The sequence below is a fragment of the Ylistrum balloti genome, unplaced genomic scaffold, assembly GCF_031769215.1.
Source record: "Ylistrum balloti isolate Yb309-2 unplaced genomic scaffold, AGI_CSIRO_Ybal_v1 Utg371360, whole genome shotgun sequence".
NCBI classification, from domain to species: domain Eukaryota; kingdom Metazoa; phylum Mollusca; class Bivalvia; order Pectinida; family Pectinidae; genus Ylistrum; species Ylistrum balloti.
The window spans coordinates 243,193-264,579 of NW_026782721.1; the positions used below are offsets into that span (position 1 = coordinate 243,193).

At 36.5% G+C, this 21,387-nt stretch overlaps 1 protein-coding gene across 1 annotated transcript; it reads right to left on the reverse strand.

Moving 5' to 3' along the window:
- Positions 1 to 364: 364 nt before the first annotated feature.
- LOC132562186 (xanthine dehydrogenase/oxidase-like) lies at positions 365 to 21,053 on the reverse strand. The gene is made up of 32 exons (XM_060226918.1): positions 21,001 to 21,053; positions 20,394 to 20,502; positions 20,087 to 20,213; positions 19,435 to 19,496; positions 19,045 to 19,092; positions 18,320 to 18,385; positions 17,827 to 17,959; positions 17,166 to 17,336; positions 16,329 to 16,405; positions 15,867 to 15,960; positions 15,646 to 15,752; positions 15,224 to 15,402; positions 13,868 to 14,027; positions 13,290 to 13,461; positions 11,834 to 12,012; positions 11,359 to 11,478; positions 10,615 to 10,836; positions 10,294 to 10,357; positions 9,743 to 9,812; positions 8,735 to 8,822; positions 8,278 to 8,364; positions 7,770 to 7,961; positions 7,388 to 7,533; positions 6,975 to 7,056; positions 6,683 to 6,778; positions 6,128 to 6,256; positions 5,776 to 5,850; positions 5,553 to 5,605; positions 4,241 to 4,355; positions 3,325 to 3,411; positions 1,858 to 2,025; positions 365 to 917 (listed from the first exon to the last, which is right to left on the reverse strand). Exons 1-32 carry the CDS (start codon positions 21,036 to 21,038, stop codon positions 765 to 767), a joined length of 3,669 nt encoding a protein of 1,222 aa, XP_060082901.1. The 5' UTR covers positions 21,039 to 21,053; the 3' UTR covers positions 365 to 764.
- Positions 21,054 to 21,387: the final 334 nt, after the last annotated feature.

A 21,387-nucleotide genomic window follows, 5' to 3' on the forward strand; every position in this document is an offset into this window, starting at 1 on the left:
ATTATCACTTGCGTTCATATTCCATATCGTGGTTGTGGTTTTGGTTTCCCCTGAGTGAGTTCGTGTGGTGTACGAGTAGTCAAAGTTTTTTTAACTACAGGACATGCTTGCTGCGTTTTCTTCTTGCAACGTTTTGATAGATCTACTTTGACCTTCAACCACAGAGGACGTACTTTTTCATTTTCCTTTTTTCTGACTTCTTTAGAGAGCAGTTATTTCCATGTAGCTTATAATTTATTCAAATATTGATAGTTTCCATATTCAGGCAATCGGTCATGATTATTTATAATTTAAAAGTGAATTGATGTTTGCCATAATATTTCTGCTGTCTACTCATACTTTGCTAAACTGTATGTCTGCACTGAATATTTCTTAAGTTTTTCATTGTGATAAATCAGAATAGCACCTGTTCGTGTAAACCTATTTAACTTAAATCAAGCGCACTTCTAGTATGATTTGGCGCGTTCGATTCAGTCGTGTGCATGTATGTACAAATTAGCTGTTTATTTGTTGTTAGGATTTATCACCCGTCTATGCCGAGTGATCATCGATTCAATCCTGAAAAACCGTTGAACATCCACGTGAGTTGTCCATATCCACTCCAGATCCGAGTATTTCACAATCATTTCACATTTTCGCCTGTTCCAGTATTCTGAAAATTCCACATTGTTTGTTTGATTTTTTCTCTGAGTGTCAATTGTTTGTGATGTTTGTTGAACTGGATTGTTTTGATGCAAGGTTACACACCTCTTTGTGAAATAAAATCAAGGCAACGTCGACCGTATGGCTTCAGCAGTAACCGGTATGTTCAAGCTAGATAAAGGAGACAAACCAGCACTCCCTCTAGCGGAATCGATAGCATCTCTCAGGGCCAGGTACACGGAGATGGACAGTAGTAAAGGTGGTTCTCCAATACCCTGGGAAAAATGATATCGATATAATACACCAACATCGCAATATCAAAATATAAATATCCTAAACTATATTCCGATAATTCAAAATATATCTAGAATCACAAATGTTTACACTACGTAGCACTGTTTCCTGGATGTTTCATTTTAAAGTTTACAAAGGAGTTAAAAGAAGATACATAGAAATTGATTTTTAAAAAAGAATCCAATTAATCATGTCCATTGAACATAATTGCAATGTTTATAGCGATATTGAATATGAATTACAATTGATATAATATCAAAATGGATCTTGATTATATGAGGAATAATTACTTTAACAAGGACAGCTTTTCTCCAAGCTTTATGATAAGCGTGATGATTTCAATTTCTCTGTTGTGAATGTTCCGTTTCCGGTTAAAAACTGCCCTACACCCCCGAATTATAGTGTTAAATGTTGCAGATAATTCGATATTAAAGGGCTTATTCCTATTATCACAATTTTTGTGCAAGAAGACGTAAACCGAGGGATAAAAGACAGGGTTTCAAAGGATGCAGGTTGTTGAAGAATTTAGGAACTTTGCCTGTCAATATAGTGACCTTGTTGAGGAATATCTTATTTCTGTGTGCGCTTTGTTCTCATTTGAAAATGTGATATAATTTAGTTGGATTGACCAAGATTTACATGGCGGGTGTCGTTGGTGGAGTGGAAGGCACTTATGCACCTTTCACGTTTAAGGAGTCTCGTTTGTTCATACATTGCCCTCGGTTTATTAAAGTTGTGTTTGTGTTATGATAGTGTTTATATGTTGGTTAATTCTTGTATTTTTTTCATTGTAAGCATATCTACATTTCATGTTTAAAATAATAATACTGCGGATGAATGTGTATATAGACTGTTATTTAACAAATGCTTGTCTGTAGTCGCTTAAGTGAATAACGTATTAGTGTACAAGTCAGTGCTTACCTTTGACGAATACACAGCCCGTTCGTTGGGACAATCCTTTAAGAGAGATACGCGGATTTCTCTGGGGATATCTTTGACGTTCGGAATCTTGTAGTCTACTGGTCCAGAAATGTTGTATCGACCGTTCGCCTCCACCAGTATCTCCTCCGAAGTCAGCCAACCGTATCCCTGCCACACAGGAAGGTAAATAATGTACTAGTCTATGTAACAGCTGACATGAAGATGATGAAAATAATGACTAGAATGATTTGATGACACCCCTTCGTTATAGGAAGTAGATACATTCAACATAATAAAATTCCCAAATTCATAATCATCAAACCCATTAAGATATCTTTTGAATGTAATGGTAAATAACTGTGGTTTTATAATGTTGTTACATGCAGATAATTGTAACAGTTAATGCTCCTTATTCAATAATTATACAATCCAGATATTTATGATATAGTAACCATTTTATTTCAGCCTCTTAACCTCAATCTTGAAAAATCTCTCTCCAGTGATCTTTTCGTATACCCGGACATAACGCCCTCTATCTGTCCAATGCAGATGACATGACCCACGACCTTGGAGATTGAACAAAAGACACACAAGTGGATAACACCATTTTGTACGAATTTGGATAAAATACAGTCAAACAATGAATGAACTGCATCATACAGCTACTTCGTCTCTACTAGTGAAGTTAACAGCCTCAATATTGAAGCCTTGGAGGCGACTGAGTAAATTCTAAAATGATCGGAAAAAAACTTCAAAATTCATAGGGGAGCTGCACTTTTCCCATAATTTACTTAATGTCGTAATTTTCATATAACAGGTAATTTTAAAAGAATGTCAAATACACATATTCTCAACTTTACCACCATTCGATTGAAACATAACGTGGCATGCAGGTAACGACATACCACAGGAACTAAACGTCAGCAGTGTCTGCCACATACAAACTTCTGGGACTAAATGTCCACCAGCAGTGTCTACCACATACAATCTTCAGGTGCTAAAAGTCCCCAAGCAGTGTTTACCACATACAAACCTCGGGGAATAAAAGTCCATCACTAGTGTCTACCACATACAAATATCGGGAACTAAATGTCCATCACCAGTGTCTACCTCATACAAAGCTCGGGAACTAAATGTCCTCCAGCAGTGTCTACCTCATACAAACATCGGGGACTTAATGTCTTCCAGCAATGTTTACCACATACAAACCTCGGGGACGAAAAGTCCACTAGCAGTGTCTACTACATACAAACCTCGAGGAAGATTTGGTAAGATACAGTAGAACCAAACAATGAATTGAACTGCATCATGATCCTACCTATACAAAAACGGCCTCTATATTGTCATTGTATTTCCCAGGATTATGACCTTGAAATACCTGTACAAAATATCCTTCTATCTGGTCTATATCTATATACAAAAGTTCCTACATTTGCCTAAAGTTTGAAGCAAAACATTTTTACCTACCTGTACAAAAGCGCCCTCTATTTGACCAACATCGATACCAGGGTTGAGACTTTTGCCGACATCCATCACAATATCAGTACTTAAAACCTGAAACACATCAGAAAGACACAATATGTTTTAGTAATAACCAACAAAAGTATAGGCATTGTATTCTAACACTAATATACTTCCTTTATCATGCATTGATTAGATATAAACATATTGGTGCAATATATATACTCAAGGGATAAAGAAACGCTGGGCAAACTTTGAAGATGATTCTAGGCAAGACATCGAGTATAATGTTCAATATTTTAAAGTAAGAATGAAGATAAATCCATACAGAACGAACTGGAAAATCACCAATTTTATGTGGTAAGTGATTTAGGAGTAAATGAAGAAAATTGAAAGAGAATTCTGTAATCTGAAAGGGAATTGACTGTTAGTGGGAGCTGACTAGTTAATTCGTATATGTCCCCCATTAGCTCTCTCGACAGCCCTGATTCTCCTAGGCATGGAGTTTATGAATAAGTTTATCCTCCTCATTAAGATTTTTGCCCATTCTTCTTAGAGGGCTGCTCTCAGTTGGGTCATAGTAACAGAGACAGACTGACGTTGTCGAATCTGTCGGTCTTCTATCTGTCTATTTCCTCTTTTCGTTCTTTCCCCTGAAGACATCGTCACGCAATACAATAATGCAACATTCGATACAGGACCACTTGCACCGTAACCTAGAGAGCTGCTTGGGCGATTTTCATTGTTTTTGAACGACGTGTTCGCAAGATATTGCAAATAATGTCACCCTTCGTTTCTTTGTCCCTTGAGTATATTTGGATTTGACTCTAAGATTAAATCGTCACCAGCTTCTCCTTACAATTTTGAATAACATTTCCAATAAGTTGATATTTTTCAGTACACTTCTTTTGTAATTATATACCTGGTGTGCCCCTGTCAAACAGTCAATTTCCACCACGGAACAGGCCGCACCAAACGTATAGTAATGATAAGGGTTACCCTCTCCCTTCTCAAAGTCCCAGTGATGGTTTCCAATCCTACCGATACAACAATATAATGAAGTTGAATCAAGTGTAATTAAGTACGTAAACAACAGGATAACATTTATTGCTGATGCTAATGATTGGATAATAATTTGATATGGCTGACATAATTACGTTTACTGTGGGACAACTTAAATTTCTTCCTTAAACTTCCGATGTAATAAAACTATTCATATTACCTAACAACGATTATTGCTATGTTAAAACCTCGTAACGTAGTTAAACCGGAAAAATAGTTATAATTTTATAGTTTAGAAATTTGAAAAACGATGGTAATATTTTATTACCACATCCAAGAAAGTTGTCTGTTGTCCAATTTGTTCAATGGATTAGTCCTATAATCAAACGGGTACAACAAGGGACCAAACGGAACCTACGTGTGAGATTTGAGAATGATCCCTCCAGCACTCCTCAAGAAAAACATCAAAGCAATCTTTCATTGTTAAAATCCAAGATCGTTGCCAGTCAGTCATTTGCTTTTCTGAGCGGTCCGAGAAATGATACAAGGGAACCAAGGGGAATAAGAAGAATTGGTTCAAAACTGACGAACGGAAGACGAAGGACCGATTTCATTTGAACAGACAACAAACTGATAATTGTGAACTTTTCAGATTGTTGGCTAAAATTATATTATGGTGTGAGGCAGAGATGAAAGTTTATTTCATCAAATCCTTCCTTAATTTTTTATCGATATTCTAATTCTTGGAAAGTCTTTTTGATTCATTGACGAGTATCGTGCATTGATGTTACACACGACAGCACAGATGACACCACATAATTCTGTCACCACAATAGCAGGTACAAATGCCAGAAATATTCAGAGACAGTCTTATTGACAAATAAATTCAACCGTTCACTTTGAGAGATATAATTCAAATGTACTGAAGTACTAAGGACAATAAAAGAAACCCACATGACAGAAACTTTCAAAATGTAACAACTTCGTCAAAGTCCGTTAAGTGTCACATGTCATGTCCGTAGCTGACCACAACTCATGAACAGCACACATACATACGTACAAAGCCGGTATACATTAACAGGCAAAACGTAACGCGAGTTTTAAAAATGATATACAAAACAATCAATTCAGTATATTTACTAAACGACAAATAAATATATCTTATATCCCATAGAATATCATAATTTTGAGTCTGTTATATTTACATCATATAGACAATAGTGTTTACATACCTGCAATAACCAGTAGCCGACAGACTTATTCGTTCGGCAAAAGCCTTTTGAACCTAAACAGCAATACATTCGAAATGTATATGAAAATGAGCTATTGACAAGCTAAAATGAATAAAAGTATGTTTGTGCTATTACATAAATGAAAACACGTAAATGATACTGGACGAGATCAAGTTTGTGGTTTTGACAAATCATTCAAGCGCAAATGTGTACTTGTTCATACCAGGTCAGTCCAGGAAATCTGTGGGTTTTTCTCCACAAGTGGCGCCAGTCTCTCCCGTAGTGTTGTGCATGCATTCTGTTACGATGATATCAAACCAGCATCACTCACATGTATTTATGTTCGTAAATAGAGGATAATTCTAACTAATAATTAATAACATTCCATTTGTTTTGAGCGGGATGGAAAGTTTGATGCTAGTATGCTAGTAGACTATGCGATAGATATAAAATAAACATGATTTCTCTACTAACCAACATATGTGTCCTACCCATTGACTATCGCTAACTAGATATGTTATTCATTATCAAGTTCTTTCAAACATATTTTAGAAATGTATCACAGACTGACTTACTAGAACGGCCTCTCCGAAAATGTCTGTGCTAAAGCTCGCTGCTGATGAAATGGAATTCGGAATAATATGTGTTCCAGTATCACTTGTGTGAACCTTTTCCATCGGAATCCCGAGAGCTCTAGAAGCAACCTTGAGGGATTTACAATATTTCATTATTAATTTACTGAATATGCCTAACTTGTGTTACAATCTTATATTTACGAAGCAAGATATATACTTGAAAATTTGATATATTATCATTTAAAATCAAAATTCTTGCAGTATTATTATATTTGTGAGTTATATATACTTAAAAATGTGTCGTTAACCTTAAACATGCATCGATTTCATCACAACAGCAGTATTTACAAGTAGAACGTATTGGATAGTAAACTGGTCGAGAGGATACATATCTGAATAACAACAGCGTGGGCTAAAAATACTTACATCATTTAAACAGTAGAGTGTTCACTTACCTGTATCATCTTGGTGTGGAGCCCCTGTCCCATTTCTATCCCTGCATGTGATAGAATCACGGATTACTTGCATCACGAATGCAGTAGAGTGTTCACTTACCTGTATCATCTTGGTGTGGAGCCCCTGTCCCATTTCTATCCCTCCATGTGATAGAAGCACGGATCCATCCAGGTAAACGTTAACAAGGGCGCTACCCTAGTTATCATAGAGGGTTCGTGGACAAGATAAGTCATATTGTAAAAACAAACTGATTGGCAATTAATGAGTGTATAAAAAGAATATATAATAAGAAAAAGAACAGATATGACCAACGAATGTTGGCATTTAATCCTTCATGGCCATGCGGCGAATTAATCGAGATTTTTACTTTTTTAATTCGCATGATGTGTACCTGATTTTCTGCTCGATTTGGATAGGAAACGGAACACTTTGAAGGCATCAATGCAATTCCTCTCTTTCTCCAAGTATGCGCCCTTTAATGCAAGTTAGAAATCATAACATATTTCACTAGGTTATACCAGCAATGAATGTTTTAAAAATCCTATCATTATCACTAACATACACCCCTCTCAATAAAAGTTCTAAGATAAGATTGAAGTCATCGCATTAAAGATTTTACGTATGAAGAGTAGAGTAGAAACTTCTTTCAGCTCTTTTTAAACAGAAGTGTAAAGCAGAAACGGACCAGACGAGCTTCTACTGGGTACGTATGCGAGATGAGAAGACTTTGTATGAACTGCTCAATAAAACACAAAATCCTCTACGTAATTACTATAAATAGCCGCTGCCAAGTACAATACCTACTTGTTAAAATGTTTGACGTCTTCTTTTTTCTGGTCGAAGTTACTCTTTTTCTTACACTCATTCCAACATTTCTCAATATTACAATCCGTCAGGATTGCACGGTAATGTGTGGAGTCGCCTTCCTTGTATAAATTGGTCGCCCGGATCTTTAAAACAATCGATCATTATTACTCGGAAGCAGCCAAGGACCACAAAATGCAAAATTTTTCCTATATCATCCTCACACGTTGCCATCCAATGCTTGTTTAAACGATGCTTATCAAAGTTTTGGAAAATAGTGTTTTTCTTCAATGAATTTGATTTTCAACTGATTTATATCATAATCATGATATTTTCTTATAAAAAATATGATTACTCCGCAACGTATTCCCATGCTCTATACCTGCTCTGGTGTGACTGTAAGTGCCGACTGTGAATCTGCAAGGAGTGTTTCAATAATGTAAGCTCCCTCTGGTGCCCCGAAACCCCTGAAGGTGGTGTTGGACGGAGTGTGAGTCCGACAGATCCACCCGTCCACTCTGAAGTTAGGGATTTTGTAACTACCATCCACATGGAACATTACTTTGTTCAGTATCTTCAAATTAAAGGAAAGTAACGTTCATTGAAATTTTAATATTGAATATGATAGTCGTTAGATATAATAATGTATTTCATGACGTTGCGTTCGTTGTTTTACAGGAGGGAGTGACTGAAAAGCCATTGTGGCCAATCTGACTTCTGAAGACTCATAAAATTAACAAATTAATTATTACATAACCAGATTAACCGATTTCCGCTTGTAATCCACAAAAAATGATGACTACAGGCGGTCCTTCAGAACATAAAAAGCCATAAAAATTACACATGTGAAATGAGAAATATGATGCTTTAAATCAATGTATATGATTTACCCAAGTCGTAACATCTACGGAGTAACCAGCATCGACAAAAATCTTCAGTTTGACGGCTTTAAGTTTGCCATCAGTGTTGAATCCGGCCTGTAAGATAAAATCCTTGGTTGTAATGTCAGTGTTAATCATAACATTAATCCTTTAATGCTGTACCCAGTCAGTGTCCATAAATAATAGGCACAAAAACGCCCCAATTAACTGCCACCATCCGATAATTGTTATTGTCATCATGGCACAGAAACAAGTTGGGCCTTCAGAATAAAACGGAAAACGTATGTTTGTAAAGCCTTTTCTATTACCCTGACTCAAAATCGCTTACTTTGTACTCTGTCAGGAACGGATGACATTCTCTAGGTATAACTTACTTTGTGCTCTGTCAAGAACGGAAAACATTCTGTTGTTGTCACTTACTATGTACTCTGTCAGGAACGGACAACATTCTCTTGTTATCACTTACTTTGTACTCTGTCAGGAACGGATGACGTTTTCCTGTTAGCATGACGTCTGTAGATCTATCTAATATACACCGAGCTGTTCGTCCTGTCCTTTAAAGTAATTATATAACAGAACTGGAGGAATTGAAGTAGTTGTATTAACAATTTACACACGTATAATGTGTTAACTTAGTATCAACCAGTTGAGAGCTTTCAAACAATCATCGTCTGTTAAAAAATTTATTTCGCTAGCTAACAAATTATACCGCAGATATGCTAAACAACTGTAACAGAGGTCAATTGTCATCTCAATGCCTCAACCCGAGCTAAAGAGAAGTTCTCTCTAGCCGAGTGGTATGTTGCGGCTAGTATTTTACCAGGGTTACATACTCTCCCTCCAGGAAAGAACTCGTCCTCGAGTTTCCAGGGGTTACAGCGATGCTGGTGGGGCATGGCTAAGTACTAATCCACCAATGTAACAGAGGTCATTTGTCATCTCAAAGAGAAGTTCTCTCTAGCCGAGTGGTATGTTGCGGCTAGTATTTTACCAGGGTTACACAACAAACAAAAAAATTTTATATTTATATATAATAAATATTGGTCAACCTATCAAAAATCTACATGTTAAATTTCATAGGAAGATGGTGTCATTGATGACTTTTATAAACTCTTCTAAATAAGTATTTATCAATAAGTATCGCCTACTTGAAGCAATAAACAAAATAAAGGAGCAATCGGTTTATAACAGTTACCCTGTTTACAGAGTAATTCATCATTCAGAATGTTGTTATCTGAGGCTTCCGGCAATGTCATACCAGTGCAGGTAACAAAAAATGTCGCTACATCCTTCAGACCAATCATAATAGATGATGTGGAGGACTCCACAGAATAATAATAAATATGAAGTATCACATAGGAATAAATTTGTTTGGAATCTTGAAATTCACGGGAGATTTTTGCCGGTCATATCCACCAGTCTTAAAACAAATTAACTGAATCTTGCTTACTGTAGATACATTTTTATAACATACCTATACGCTGCGACGGCCGCTGGACCAAGAACATACATGACTCTAAATTCCTTTCCACCGAAAGCCCCTCCTGTACAATATAGTGATAAAGGTAAATCGTACCACAAATATGGTACAACAAAATATGAACATCAGAAATATTTACACGAAGACTCCTGAAATAGTAAAAGGAGAATAAGACCAGATGTCCCGGGAGGGTAAGCATCTTCTGCTTCATTAATTATGTAAACCTTGGTCAATCCAAGTAATGTCGCGTTCTCAAATGAAACAATGTATATAACAATAGAACCAATAGGTAAACTAACGAGTATTAAACATGTGCAACTTCATATCACAAGAATTAGAATAAAATTCTCAATGAGATCCATCTAACGACCAAAAAAAATCCCCATCATTTTCATCAATCTGCATCTTTTGAAACCCTGTGTTACGAGTTTGTCCGTAAGTTGACGACTTCTTAAACGAAAACATAGAAAAAAACCATTTGTATGCAAGTACACAGCAGTCATATAGCATTATTGTTTTAATGTCAGAATTTTCTCTGTACTCACCGACTCTTTTTGTCCTCACTGTAACGCGATTTGATGGAATGTTTATCAACTCTGCCACCGCTTTCTGTTTAAAAGTATTATAATGATATCAAGTATATGTACATCCAAGAACGATTTTCCGCATTGCGCATGTGTCTGTGTGAACAGTGTTGAGGAGTGAACAAAAAGTACGCCATTTCATCATTTGTATTCACAACTTTATATTTTTGATATTAAAAGTAGTTTACAAAAGGTCACAACTAATATTTTTCATGTGAAAATATACCTGCGTTTTCACGGGGTTCAGTAAATATAAACTTCTTGAAATAACCGAGTCCTTACTTGACAAAACTGCTGTGATTGGGTAGTTATAAACACTTCTAGTTCATCATCCTCGTGTGGGATAACGACTGCTGCATTAGGCTCCATGTACATGTGTTCTTGATAACCTGACTGGATTACACCTTCCCGTACGATGTCACAGTTCTCAAACTCCGCCTCAGGGTCACCGACTTGCAGTGGTTTGGATTTGAATGGTATAAATGCTTCCCAAGCAATGGCATCCTTTAGATATAATTATATGATATAATATAGACTGAACTTGAACGTAGTTTTACCATTTGTATTGTATCCTACAGATATATTGTTTTTTTTTCTGATAATAACTGTCGGCAGGAAGTTCTTCAATGTGTGACCCGATATCTAACATGTAACTGTCTTTATAGAGAAATGGAAGTTAACAATGTGTGTTCTGTGGGAGAATGAAAGGAGACTGGCTGTCATTAAATGATCTGTCTCAGAGCTTTTATTTCCTGGTAATCTAAATGAAACATCATAGGTTAAGGATAAAACGCCTAACCTATCAGCTAAAGCCTTTAGCAGGTCATTTCAAATCTAAAAGAGCATCATTATATATTTGTATATATATTATATTTATATATCAGCTTTTATTTTCATTTTACAACAATTGAAAAACAAGTTCGCAACTTATATTACTCGCTCTTGTTGGCCCAGATGGAAGCGCGCGAGAGGTTTTACTGTGGGAGGAAACTGGAGTACCTAGGAAAACCCTATCGTTTTTATTACCTTAATTGTCAAAAGAGCGGGTAGGTCTTCATATTGTATTTCCACCATCCTTGCTGCCTTTTTTGCCGCCTGTTCTGTTTCTGCTAAAATCGCACCAACTGGTTGTCCATAGAAATGAACCTTTGAGAGATACACGGGTTATAGTTTTACAATCAACGATAGTCTACATATCGCAGCTTACTCAAATTTTGTGCGGATTTATATAAACAGCGCTGGTTTACGCCATGATTCTAGCTTATTGAAATCATGCTTTTGACATAATCATCCGCGCAGAGAAATCGTAAATGTATAGGACTCGAGAAATCTGTTTGTCATATCAAATGAAAGGAACAAGTTTTGTTACCTCAAAACAAAATGGTTTACAGACTGCCATCTCAAAGTTGTAATGAGAGATTAATCAAATACAATATTTGGATAGCTACATATATCTCTTTGATATATATTAAGAAGTCACGTGACTTGTATCGATGGTTACCTCTGATGTAGCGAAGAGTACATCATCTTGGACAATGATTCCCCATTCATTCCGCCCTGGTATCCAGCTCGAGTCCATAAAGTCAATGAAACCTGGAACCTTCCTAGCGTTGGTCACGTCTAATGACAATATCTTGGCATGTGCCTTTTTACTACAGACAAGCTCGACCCATATCTCTCCTATATAAACAAGGAAGTATGAATGCGAATTTCTGTCCTAAAGACAACATCTTGGCATGCGCCTTTTAATACAGACAAGCTCGACCCACATCTCTCCCGTATAAACAAGGAAGTCAATATGTCCTAACCACAATATTTTGGTTTGTGCCTTTTAACTCCAGACAAGGTCGACCAATGTCACTCTTTTGAAAAACGGGTACGCTTATCTGTCTAATGACAATATCTTGGTATGTGCGTTTTTGCTACAGACACACTCAACTCATAACTCTCCTGTATGAACAAGAAAGCCAGCGTGAAGGTCTGTTTAACGACAATATCTTGGCATGGGCCTCTTTATTACAGACAATCTCGACAAAAAACATAATGTAAATATCAAGTTCTGTCCGAACTGATATATCTCTACGTGTATTTAAAGAATTTTGTGTCACATTAATATGTTAGCATCATGTATTAACATTTTTGAAGATTTACTAGGCTGTGACAAAATATATTTCTAACGATTCCTATTGCTACATATTTCATCACCTTGGTTCGCTTTTCAGTAGAAGGAAAATAATGAATTACCAAACTTGAATCATTTGTATAAACATACTATATAGAAAGTCATGCATGAGCACCACTTCGTGTCGAATATTAATACCCGATGCCGTGGAGCACCAATACGTACTCTGAGGCCGTGGAACACCAATACGTACCCTGAGGCTGTGGAACACCAATACGTACCCTGAGGCCATGGAACGCCAATACGTACCCTGAGGCCGTAGAACACCAATACGTACCCTGAGGACGTGGTACACCAATACGTACCCGGAGTCTGTGGAACACCAATACGTACCTTGAGGCCGTGGAACACCAATACGCACCCTGAGGCCGTGGAACACCAATACGCACCCTGAGGCCGTGGAACACCAATACGTACCCTGAGGCTGTGGTACACCAATACGTACCCTTAGGCCGTGGAACACCAATAAGCACCCTGAGGCTGTGGAACACCAATACGTACCCTTAGGCCGTGGAATGCCAATACGCAACCTGACGCAATGGATTACCATTACCTACCCTATGGCCGTTGAATATTACTACGTACCCCGGGGCTGTGGAATATTACTACGTATCCCGAGGTTGTGGACTATTAACATGTACCCTAAGGCTGTTGAATAGTACCACTCACCCTGAGGCTGTGGAATATTACCACGTACCCTGAGGGATATTACTACGTACCCTGAGGCTGTGGGATATTACCACGTACTCTGAGACTGTGGAATATCACTACGTACCCTGAGGTCGTGGAATATCATCAATAAACGTCGCTTCGCCTGTCACCAGGGCAGGACCTCCTACAACAGGAATTGGTTTTCCTACTGCATCATGTTCTGGCTGGTTTGGGGATGGAGCCTCCCACACCTGTGTTCCTGTACTGGTACCCCAGTCCTGTGATTCACGATCTGTCTGGAGAAATATTAAATGATTGTAGGTATAATACACTACAAAGTATGATGTGGATATAACAAATTCAAGGAAGATATAAAAAAAAAACATTGTTGTTATGGTGTCACATTAAAAGCAGGTAAAATTGATTTTGTAAGAAAAATAGTACACAGTATTGTAAAGTGGAAATGAACGCTTTTGAAGTTACAGTGCACGGATCCACAGACGGACGAACGGAGTCCAAATTAATATCCCTCGCAAATGCGTTTCGCGGGATAAGAAAATAGATGGTGATGTCGTTATTGGTTACCATTGAAGTTATTCATTAAGCAGCATGTGTACAATTTTTATCAAAATTACTGTTAGGGCCTGTTATAAATAGATTGATCACGTTAATATGAATATTAATTAAATATATAGTATTTACCTCCTGAACATCAGTCGCTATTTGATTCCAGAACTTCCGTAAAAACGCCTGGCCTAACTGCAGTTTGAACTTGTTTACTGGTTCTGTTTCTGTTTGAGTTTGTTTGAGATCTTCCGTGAGTGTGTCACGTACGTTCTCAAACGTTGACGAGTTCAAAGTTCTGTAATTCAATAGTTTCATTTTTGACTTTTTTCTTTAGAATAATTTTTCATTCGTAAATCAGTAAAGTAGATTATGTAACGCAGGTATAATGACACCAATTGGATATGTTTTTAATATCATCATCAGACTATCAAAATACTGGGGTTTATTTCACCTGTTTTTATTATGTTTAGTGGGTATTTATTCTTGTATTCAATTGTGTGAAACAAGACACGTGCATTTCGTCTGTTACAGAGAGAAACAAAACAAGACACGTGTATCTCGTCTGTTACAGCGTGAACAAGACAAGACACGTGTATCTCGTCTGTTACAGAGAGAAACAAGACAAGAGATATGTATCTCGGCTGTCACAGAAAGAAACAGGACAAGACACATGTATCCCGTCTGTTACAGAGAGAAACAAGACAAGACACATGTATCTCGTCTGTTACAGAGAGAAACAAGACAAGACACGTGTATCCCGTCTGTTACAGAGAGAAACAAGACAAGACACATGTATCTCGTCTGTTACAGAGAGATACAAGACAAGAGATATGTATCTCGTCTGTCACAGAGAGAAACAAGACAAGACACATGTATCTCGTCTGTCACAGAGAGAAACAAGACAAGACACGTGTATCTCGTCTGTCACAGAGAGAAACAAGACAAGACGCGTGTATCCCGTCTGTTACAGAGAGAAACAAACAAGACACATGCATCCCGTCTGTTACAGAGAGAAACAAGACAAGACACATGTATCTCGTCTGTTACAGAGAGATACAAGACAAGACACATGTATTTCGTCTGTTACAGAGAGATACAAGACAAGAGATATGTATCTCGTCTGTCACAGAGAGAAACAAGACAAGACACATGTATCTCGTCTGTCACAGAGAGAAACAAGACAAGACAGGTGTATCTCGTCTGTCACAGAGAGAAACAAGACAAGACGCGTGTATCCCGTCTGTTACAGAGAGAAACAAACAAGACACATGCATCTCGTCTGTTACAGAGAGAAACAAGACAAGACACATGTATATCGTCTGTTACAGAGAGGCTATTCAGATGCATGTTGTTTACAACATGCAGTCATTATATATTCACTTGTTTTTTTTACTGCCAAAGCTAGTAGCCATCGGCATTAAATTTATTTGTATGACTCTGAATAAATATATTTTCATTCTGTAATTATTTGACTATAACCGTCACACTTACTTTCCAATAAGAGTGCTAGCAGTATTTGATGCGGATATAAATGTCTGCCCGATCCCGCCAAAATAGAGTCTTGCTGATGTGACCGTCTGCCCGGCCAGAGTAATTGTGAAACAAGCGTTAGCAATGGCGTAGTCAAAGCTCTTCCTCTTTGCCTGTTTGTAGTAGAAGGCTTTCGTGTTCTGTGGTGAAAAGGACTATCGTTTGTCATTCTACCGAAACAGTTACCAATACTTTATTTCGTGTGTAATTTGTTATAAAATCAGTTATCATCAAGACCTGATTACACAAGAAATCGTTTAGCAGTGATTCTGATGTATGTGAGACATTTTAGATTTTCAAAGTCAAGGTTATCGCCTCGAGTGTTAGAGATGGAGATGTATCTTAATAAATCCCTGCCTTGTGTCACCACATTCTCGTCTTACCATATCTACAGGTACTCGTACGGACACTATCACCTCCGAATCCTTCAGACTAGTCTTCCACGGTCCAGAAATAAAATTGTCGTTGATCAAAACTTCTGACTGTCTTCCTTTTAAATAAAATGCATGCATTTTAAAATTAGATATACTTTGCGACACGAAATATAAAGAATTGCCATTGTCGACTAAATAAGAGCTAGGGTTTTATTTAAGGATCAATATACCTTTGGAAGCTACCACTGCCGTTGCCCCTAGAGCCATTAACACAGGAAACAGGTCTGAACGTGGATCACAAAGACCAAGATGGCCACCAATAGTCTGTAAGTAGTTCAAAGCTTGTAAGTATCAACATGCACCATTTAAAAACCAAATACACAGTGGGAATATGAAAATCGTGTTTGTAGCATTTAAAATAAATTAATTCCAAAATATAATTCTTTGTACTTAAAAAATGTTGTTTACCAAGAAATGTTCTTACTAGGAAAACTTACCGTTTGATGGCCCTTACCTTTTAGGTGTTGACGGGCCGTTAAGAATGTAATAATAATAATAATAATACTAGGAAAACTGAAGTCAGATCTCTTTTTTCGATTGTCAGGCAAATTTAGCATCAAAACACCCATGTTTGTTAGTGAAAAGATAGACAGGTGATACAAAGAGTTTTTGATAGTAAGAATATCCCTTACCGACATGTTTTTGATCTGATTTGATCCCAGCCATCGTAAACTCTCCTTCAGTGCATGTAAGCACGTGTCACTTTGATCTGAAACATTTAGAGTTTTACCATGTATACTTCCAGTAATATATTATCAGAGCAGTAATTAGTCCAATTGATATGTCACGGTTTTGTCTATTGTTACTTTACGTCCTATTGATTGTGGGAGTATCTGATGACGTGCAAAGTTTGAGAAAAAACACCAATCTGTGGTCAGTCCCTACCGACTGTCCATTGTAAGCCTCGAAGTCGTTACACAGAGGTGGAGGGCTAGTGATAAAAACGGTCAAACTACTCAAACACTGAGGCCCCTTGATATTTTACGGGTCAGAACATATTGAAAACAATATCTACTTGGAGAATACTGCTTACTATTTGTAGTTGGAGAATACTGCTAACTATTTGTAGTTTTCTGGTGCACAATATTTACAGAGATCATACTTGCTATTTGTAATTTTCGGACACACAGTTTTTACAGTGATAATAGTTATTTTTGTAGTGTTCAGATAAAAAGTATATGCATATGTTCAATTTGACTGCAAAATTATTTGTTAAAGTTAGTTTACTTCCTCTTTTGATAAAGTTCCAAATTACCAGAACAATATTTACCGTTTTTGTACGTCCACTCAAATCCTTTGTTGTATAAAGCAATTAAATATGACACGTGCTCATCTCCAAAGATACAATAACACAGCGTATTTAAAGTTTACAAGAAACATTTGCGAAAAACATAACATTATTTTGTTTTTTCTAAGTTTACATATTCTAAATACATATCAATAACATTGTCACTAACAATGATATTAACCTTTCTTATCGACAGAGATGATATCGTCTAAATGACTTTCCAAGGATGCGAGATCAACACCAGCACCGACCTCCAGTACATTGTTGTGTAACGTCAATACATTCATTTCCTGTACATGTGAACAGCAAATTAATGTACTTCCGGTCACATGTCCCTTCTTCAATCCATAGCCTATAATATATAAGCACCGTTCAGACCACCCTTCTGCGTGATGTTCAAGACATTGTAGGATAGTAATTTATAAAACATAACATATAAGGACTGAATGATAAAAAATGGAGTGTACTTTCAAAACACATGGAGTTGGCTTTTGCCAAGATATTCTTTCTGTTATGGATCAATTACATGAAAATAATCAAAGTTAATCCTTATAATTTATAATCTTAGGAATTACGTTTTTTACATTTCTAATGGACTCTTTTCGTTAATACTTTCTTTTAATGCCGAATTGACCAATCAAACGTGACGTTCCAAAATGACGTTGATTTTTTTTATTTTACAGAGTGATAACATAAAAAAAATGGCCGATGAAAATGATTGTCTCATAGAAATTATTTACTTTAGAACGAATTTATGAATCAACTTATAAAAATAAAGACGGCAAATACTGTTGACACATTGTGTAAAGCCTTCAAGTGACAATTAACGTTACGACACATACTCATCGCGGTAGCGCCCATGACAATCCTAGCTCCCGGAATGTCAGCCAAAAGTTGTAGGACTTCCTGGAGGGTGGTTGGTCTGATCCACACCATATCCCCGGACACAAACCGTGCAGTGTTAGAACTAATATCCTGTTTATAAGCATTGACGTTTGTTATGGTAAGGCCATAGACTTGGACAAAACTTAAAACAACATATCGCATTGACGTTGGCTATGGTAAGGCCATAGACTTGGACAAAACTTAAAACAACACATCGCATTGACCTTTTTAAAGAATATTTCGTAGAAAAAATATATTAGCATAAACGTTTTATCTCGTTTTATCAGTTTGACTCACAACTACTTCAACCTAGTTAGCTTTTAAACTCAACGTTACATGTCCCTGTGGTAGGAATGTTCCATCAGGGAAGAAGATTCCAAATACCAAAGCTGCAACAAGTATATATGGTTTGTCTTATAATAACATGAATATTTGGAGTTTGTCTGTTACCTGTAAGTCCGAGGAGAAGGTGTAGTCACCGTTTGGTGTCTTCTGAAGACTTTTCACCTCGCGTGTCTGCAAATAAAGTTCACTACTGTGTTGATGGTACTGCGATTTTACGGTTATCCAGTGTATATATATATCCAGTGTACACACAGCTAAGTTTTGCGGTTTTATTTTTACTTTCGCTGTGGTAAAAAGACAGATCAATATTTCCCTTGCAAAAACGGGTGTGAAGTGAAGGAGAAACATTGGTGTTTGAGGGATGGTATTTAAACATGATAACAAATATCATACTTTATTTAGAATTCGATCAGCCGTCTTCATTCAATATTTGTACCATAATCACCGAAATGCAGAAAAACATTACTTGAAATAAAAAAACTGTTTAAGAAAGGAAGAAAAATGCCTTAGACGTAAACAAAGACATATTCCTCCTCATCCTTAACATCTACTCACTAAAGATTATGTTATTTGGATTTTAAATCTTTGCAATGATTTTATGATGATGTTATAAAAAACAAAACGAAAATAACCAAATGTCAACATAACCATAATTCATACTCAAATTCAATAAAACTTGGGCAAAATAATAACAAAAAAAATTACAGGGAGACCCCTGAAAGATGACAAGGATAACAAGACCGTGTCCGGAAGATTAAGCGTCTTCTGCTTCATTGACGACACCCGAAATTTAAATCTTGGTCAATCAAAGAAGGTGATGTCATATTTACCCGAATTTTGCAGATATCTTCAATATCAGCGCATGTTTCTTCACAGTCCTTCAACAAATACAAAAGATTGTTACCGCAGAAATCAGAACATGATACCTTACGTTAGGCTCATTTAACCCAAAGAAAGCTTTTGAAGACAAAATGGATTTAAACGTGAACCTACTTCTGTATTTATTTAGGAAACAAAATAAATATATTGCTTCTTAACTTATAATGTATAGCCGGTCTTTCCTTCACATCAACACTTTTAGTTGGTTTTATTTCATTGTAGTATTCAGTGACATCGCTAACTGTACATTAAACTGGAAAGATTTATAGGCCGTGAAGTTAATGCTTAAACGTAGCAAATCACCAAAACGTTCACAGATGATTTTCTTTCGTATTTCATACCTTGCAAAGAGATTTGAATGATTCTATAATTGGCCTGTATCCTGTACATCTGCAAAGATTTCCTATAAAGAGAAAATAATAACTGATTAATTAAAGGATGCAGGCAAAGCATGCCTTTAAATCCATATATGTGTCCAGGCTTATATTTGTAAAGTACTTGACTTCACATCTATGGTATTTCTTAGTTGCTTCTAGAATTTCCAACAGAAAAAAAACAACATACGCATGACAAGAACATACCAACATGTCAACATACTCATAATTAAAACTCAAATTCAATAAAACAAGGGCAAAATATGAACAAATGAAATATTAACACGGAAAACATACAAGGAGAACAAGACCAGACGTTCCGGAAGAGTGAGCGTGGAACAACAAGCATATTCATATAATTTCAGTAACATGAGATAAGCAGTTTTAATAGAAAAACAGTTTTAAAGTTAAATTCAAACTAGAATGGAATGAAATTTTGAGCGTATTTCCAGCCGTATGTCACATCCATGTACAAAAATCATAAATAATTTATGGCGCACGATATTTACAAACGACAATAAATAATTCTTTATTATTAAGTTGTAATAAGCCAACAACTTAACATACTGTAAACCACATAACCACATCGTACTATACTTAATACACTCTGCAGTCTGACCTTCCAGTGACTGCTCCAGTCGTTCCTGGGATGGCTCCGTTTCCGTCTGAGAGAGCGTGAACGCAGACATTATCATACCCGGGGCACAAAAACCACATTGTACGCCATGACACGCCACCATATTCTCCTTCATGGAAATTAAAACACAGTTATTAAAATGTTATTTGACTATAAGGGAAATGTTTTCATATCTTACCGACACTGAAAGTGAAATAAAGAGTTAAAAATGTAAGAAAATAGATATACTTTATAATATTGCGAATACATATAGAAATAATTACTGTAATGAGATATTTTATGATTTTACCTGTAATGGATGTAAGCCTTTTTGTTGACTGCCAACGCCCTCTATCGTGGTAACAGCGTATCCATGGAGAAAGCAAAGTGGAACTATGCATGCGTTGATATTTTTATGTCTTCATGTCAAGGAAACATAACAAGATTTGTCTATTTACGAATATTTAAGTAGAATAACTAAAAGTCGATACGGAAGAGGAAAGCTGGAGTTGACAACTAACACAAACAAAAGGGAGCATTACAAACTAGAGGGAAACGCAGAACGACAGGACAGAAATAAGACACTAAAACTCAAGGAAACTACAAGGCACTTACATTACTAACACAATAGAATTAAGGAAAGCATCTACAGCGAAAATAACGATAAGAAAGGAAGAGTTATGTTTAATAATGTCTTCATCATATACAATGTGTGGCACATTGCATCAAAATGTTCAGTACATTTTGATAGAAGATTACGTATTTGCACGTGATTCGCGTACATTTGTTGAAATATTCTTTACATTTGATATCAACAAAAAATCTTGTGTTTGAAATATAGAAGAAGTATCGATTACCAACAGCACGTGACTCTCCGAATCGTACATGTTCACTGGCTGAATGATTTCAAAGGATACATGATAGTTTTCTGACGAGGGTCCCACCATGACGTCATCACTGTACATGCTCCACATCCTCCTTGGTCACATCCGTTCTTCGTTCCAGTCAGACGAACCACAAATGGTTAAGGTGTATGGTACTTGTGGAATGAATAAAACCCTCCCCATCCCCAACCTCACAGACCTCGACCATTTTAAAAAGAACTTATTTGAAAGAATTACAAAGATTCCAAGACGCCGTTTGTATCATTGTTGATGAATATAAAGTTTTAAAGAACTGGTTTTAAATCTGTATATTTTAATGTCACGTATATATTACATAATGTACGTGATGTAGTACCTAGTTGCCGCTAGTGGAAAGTTTTAAATCACATACTTACGATTCTTTAGTATCATCAGATGTAC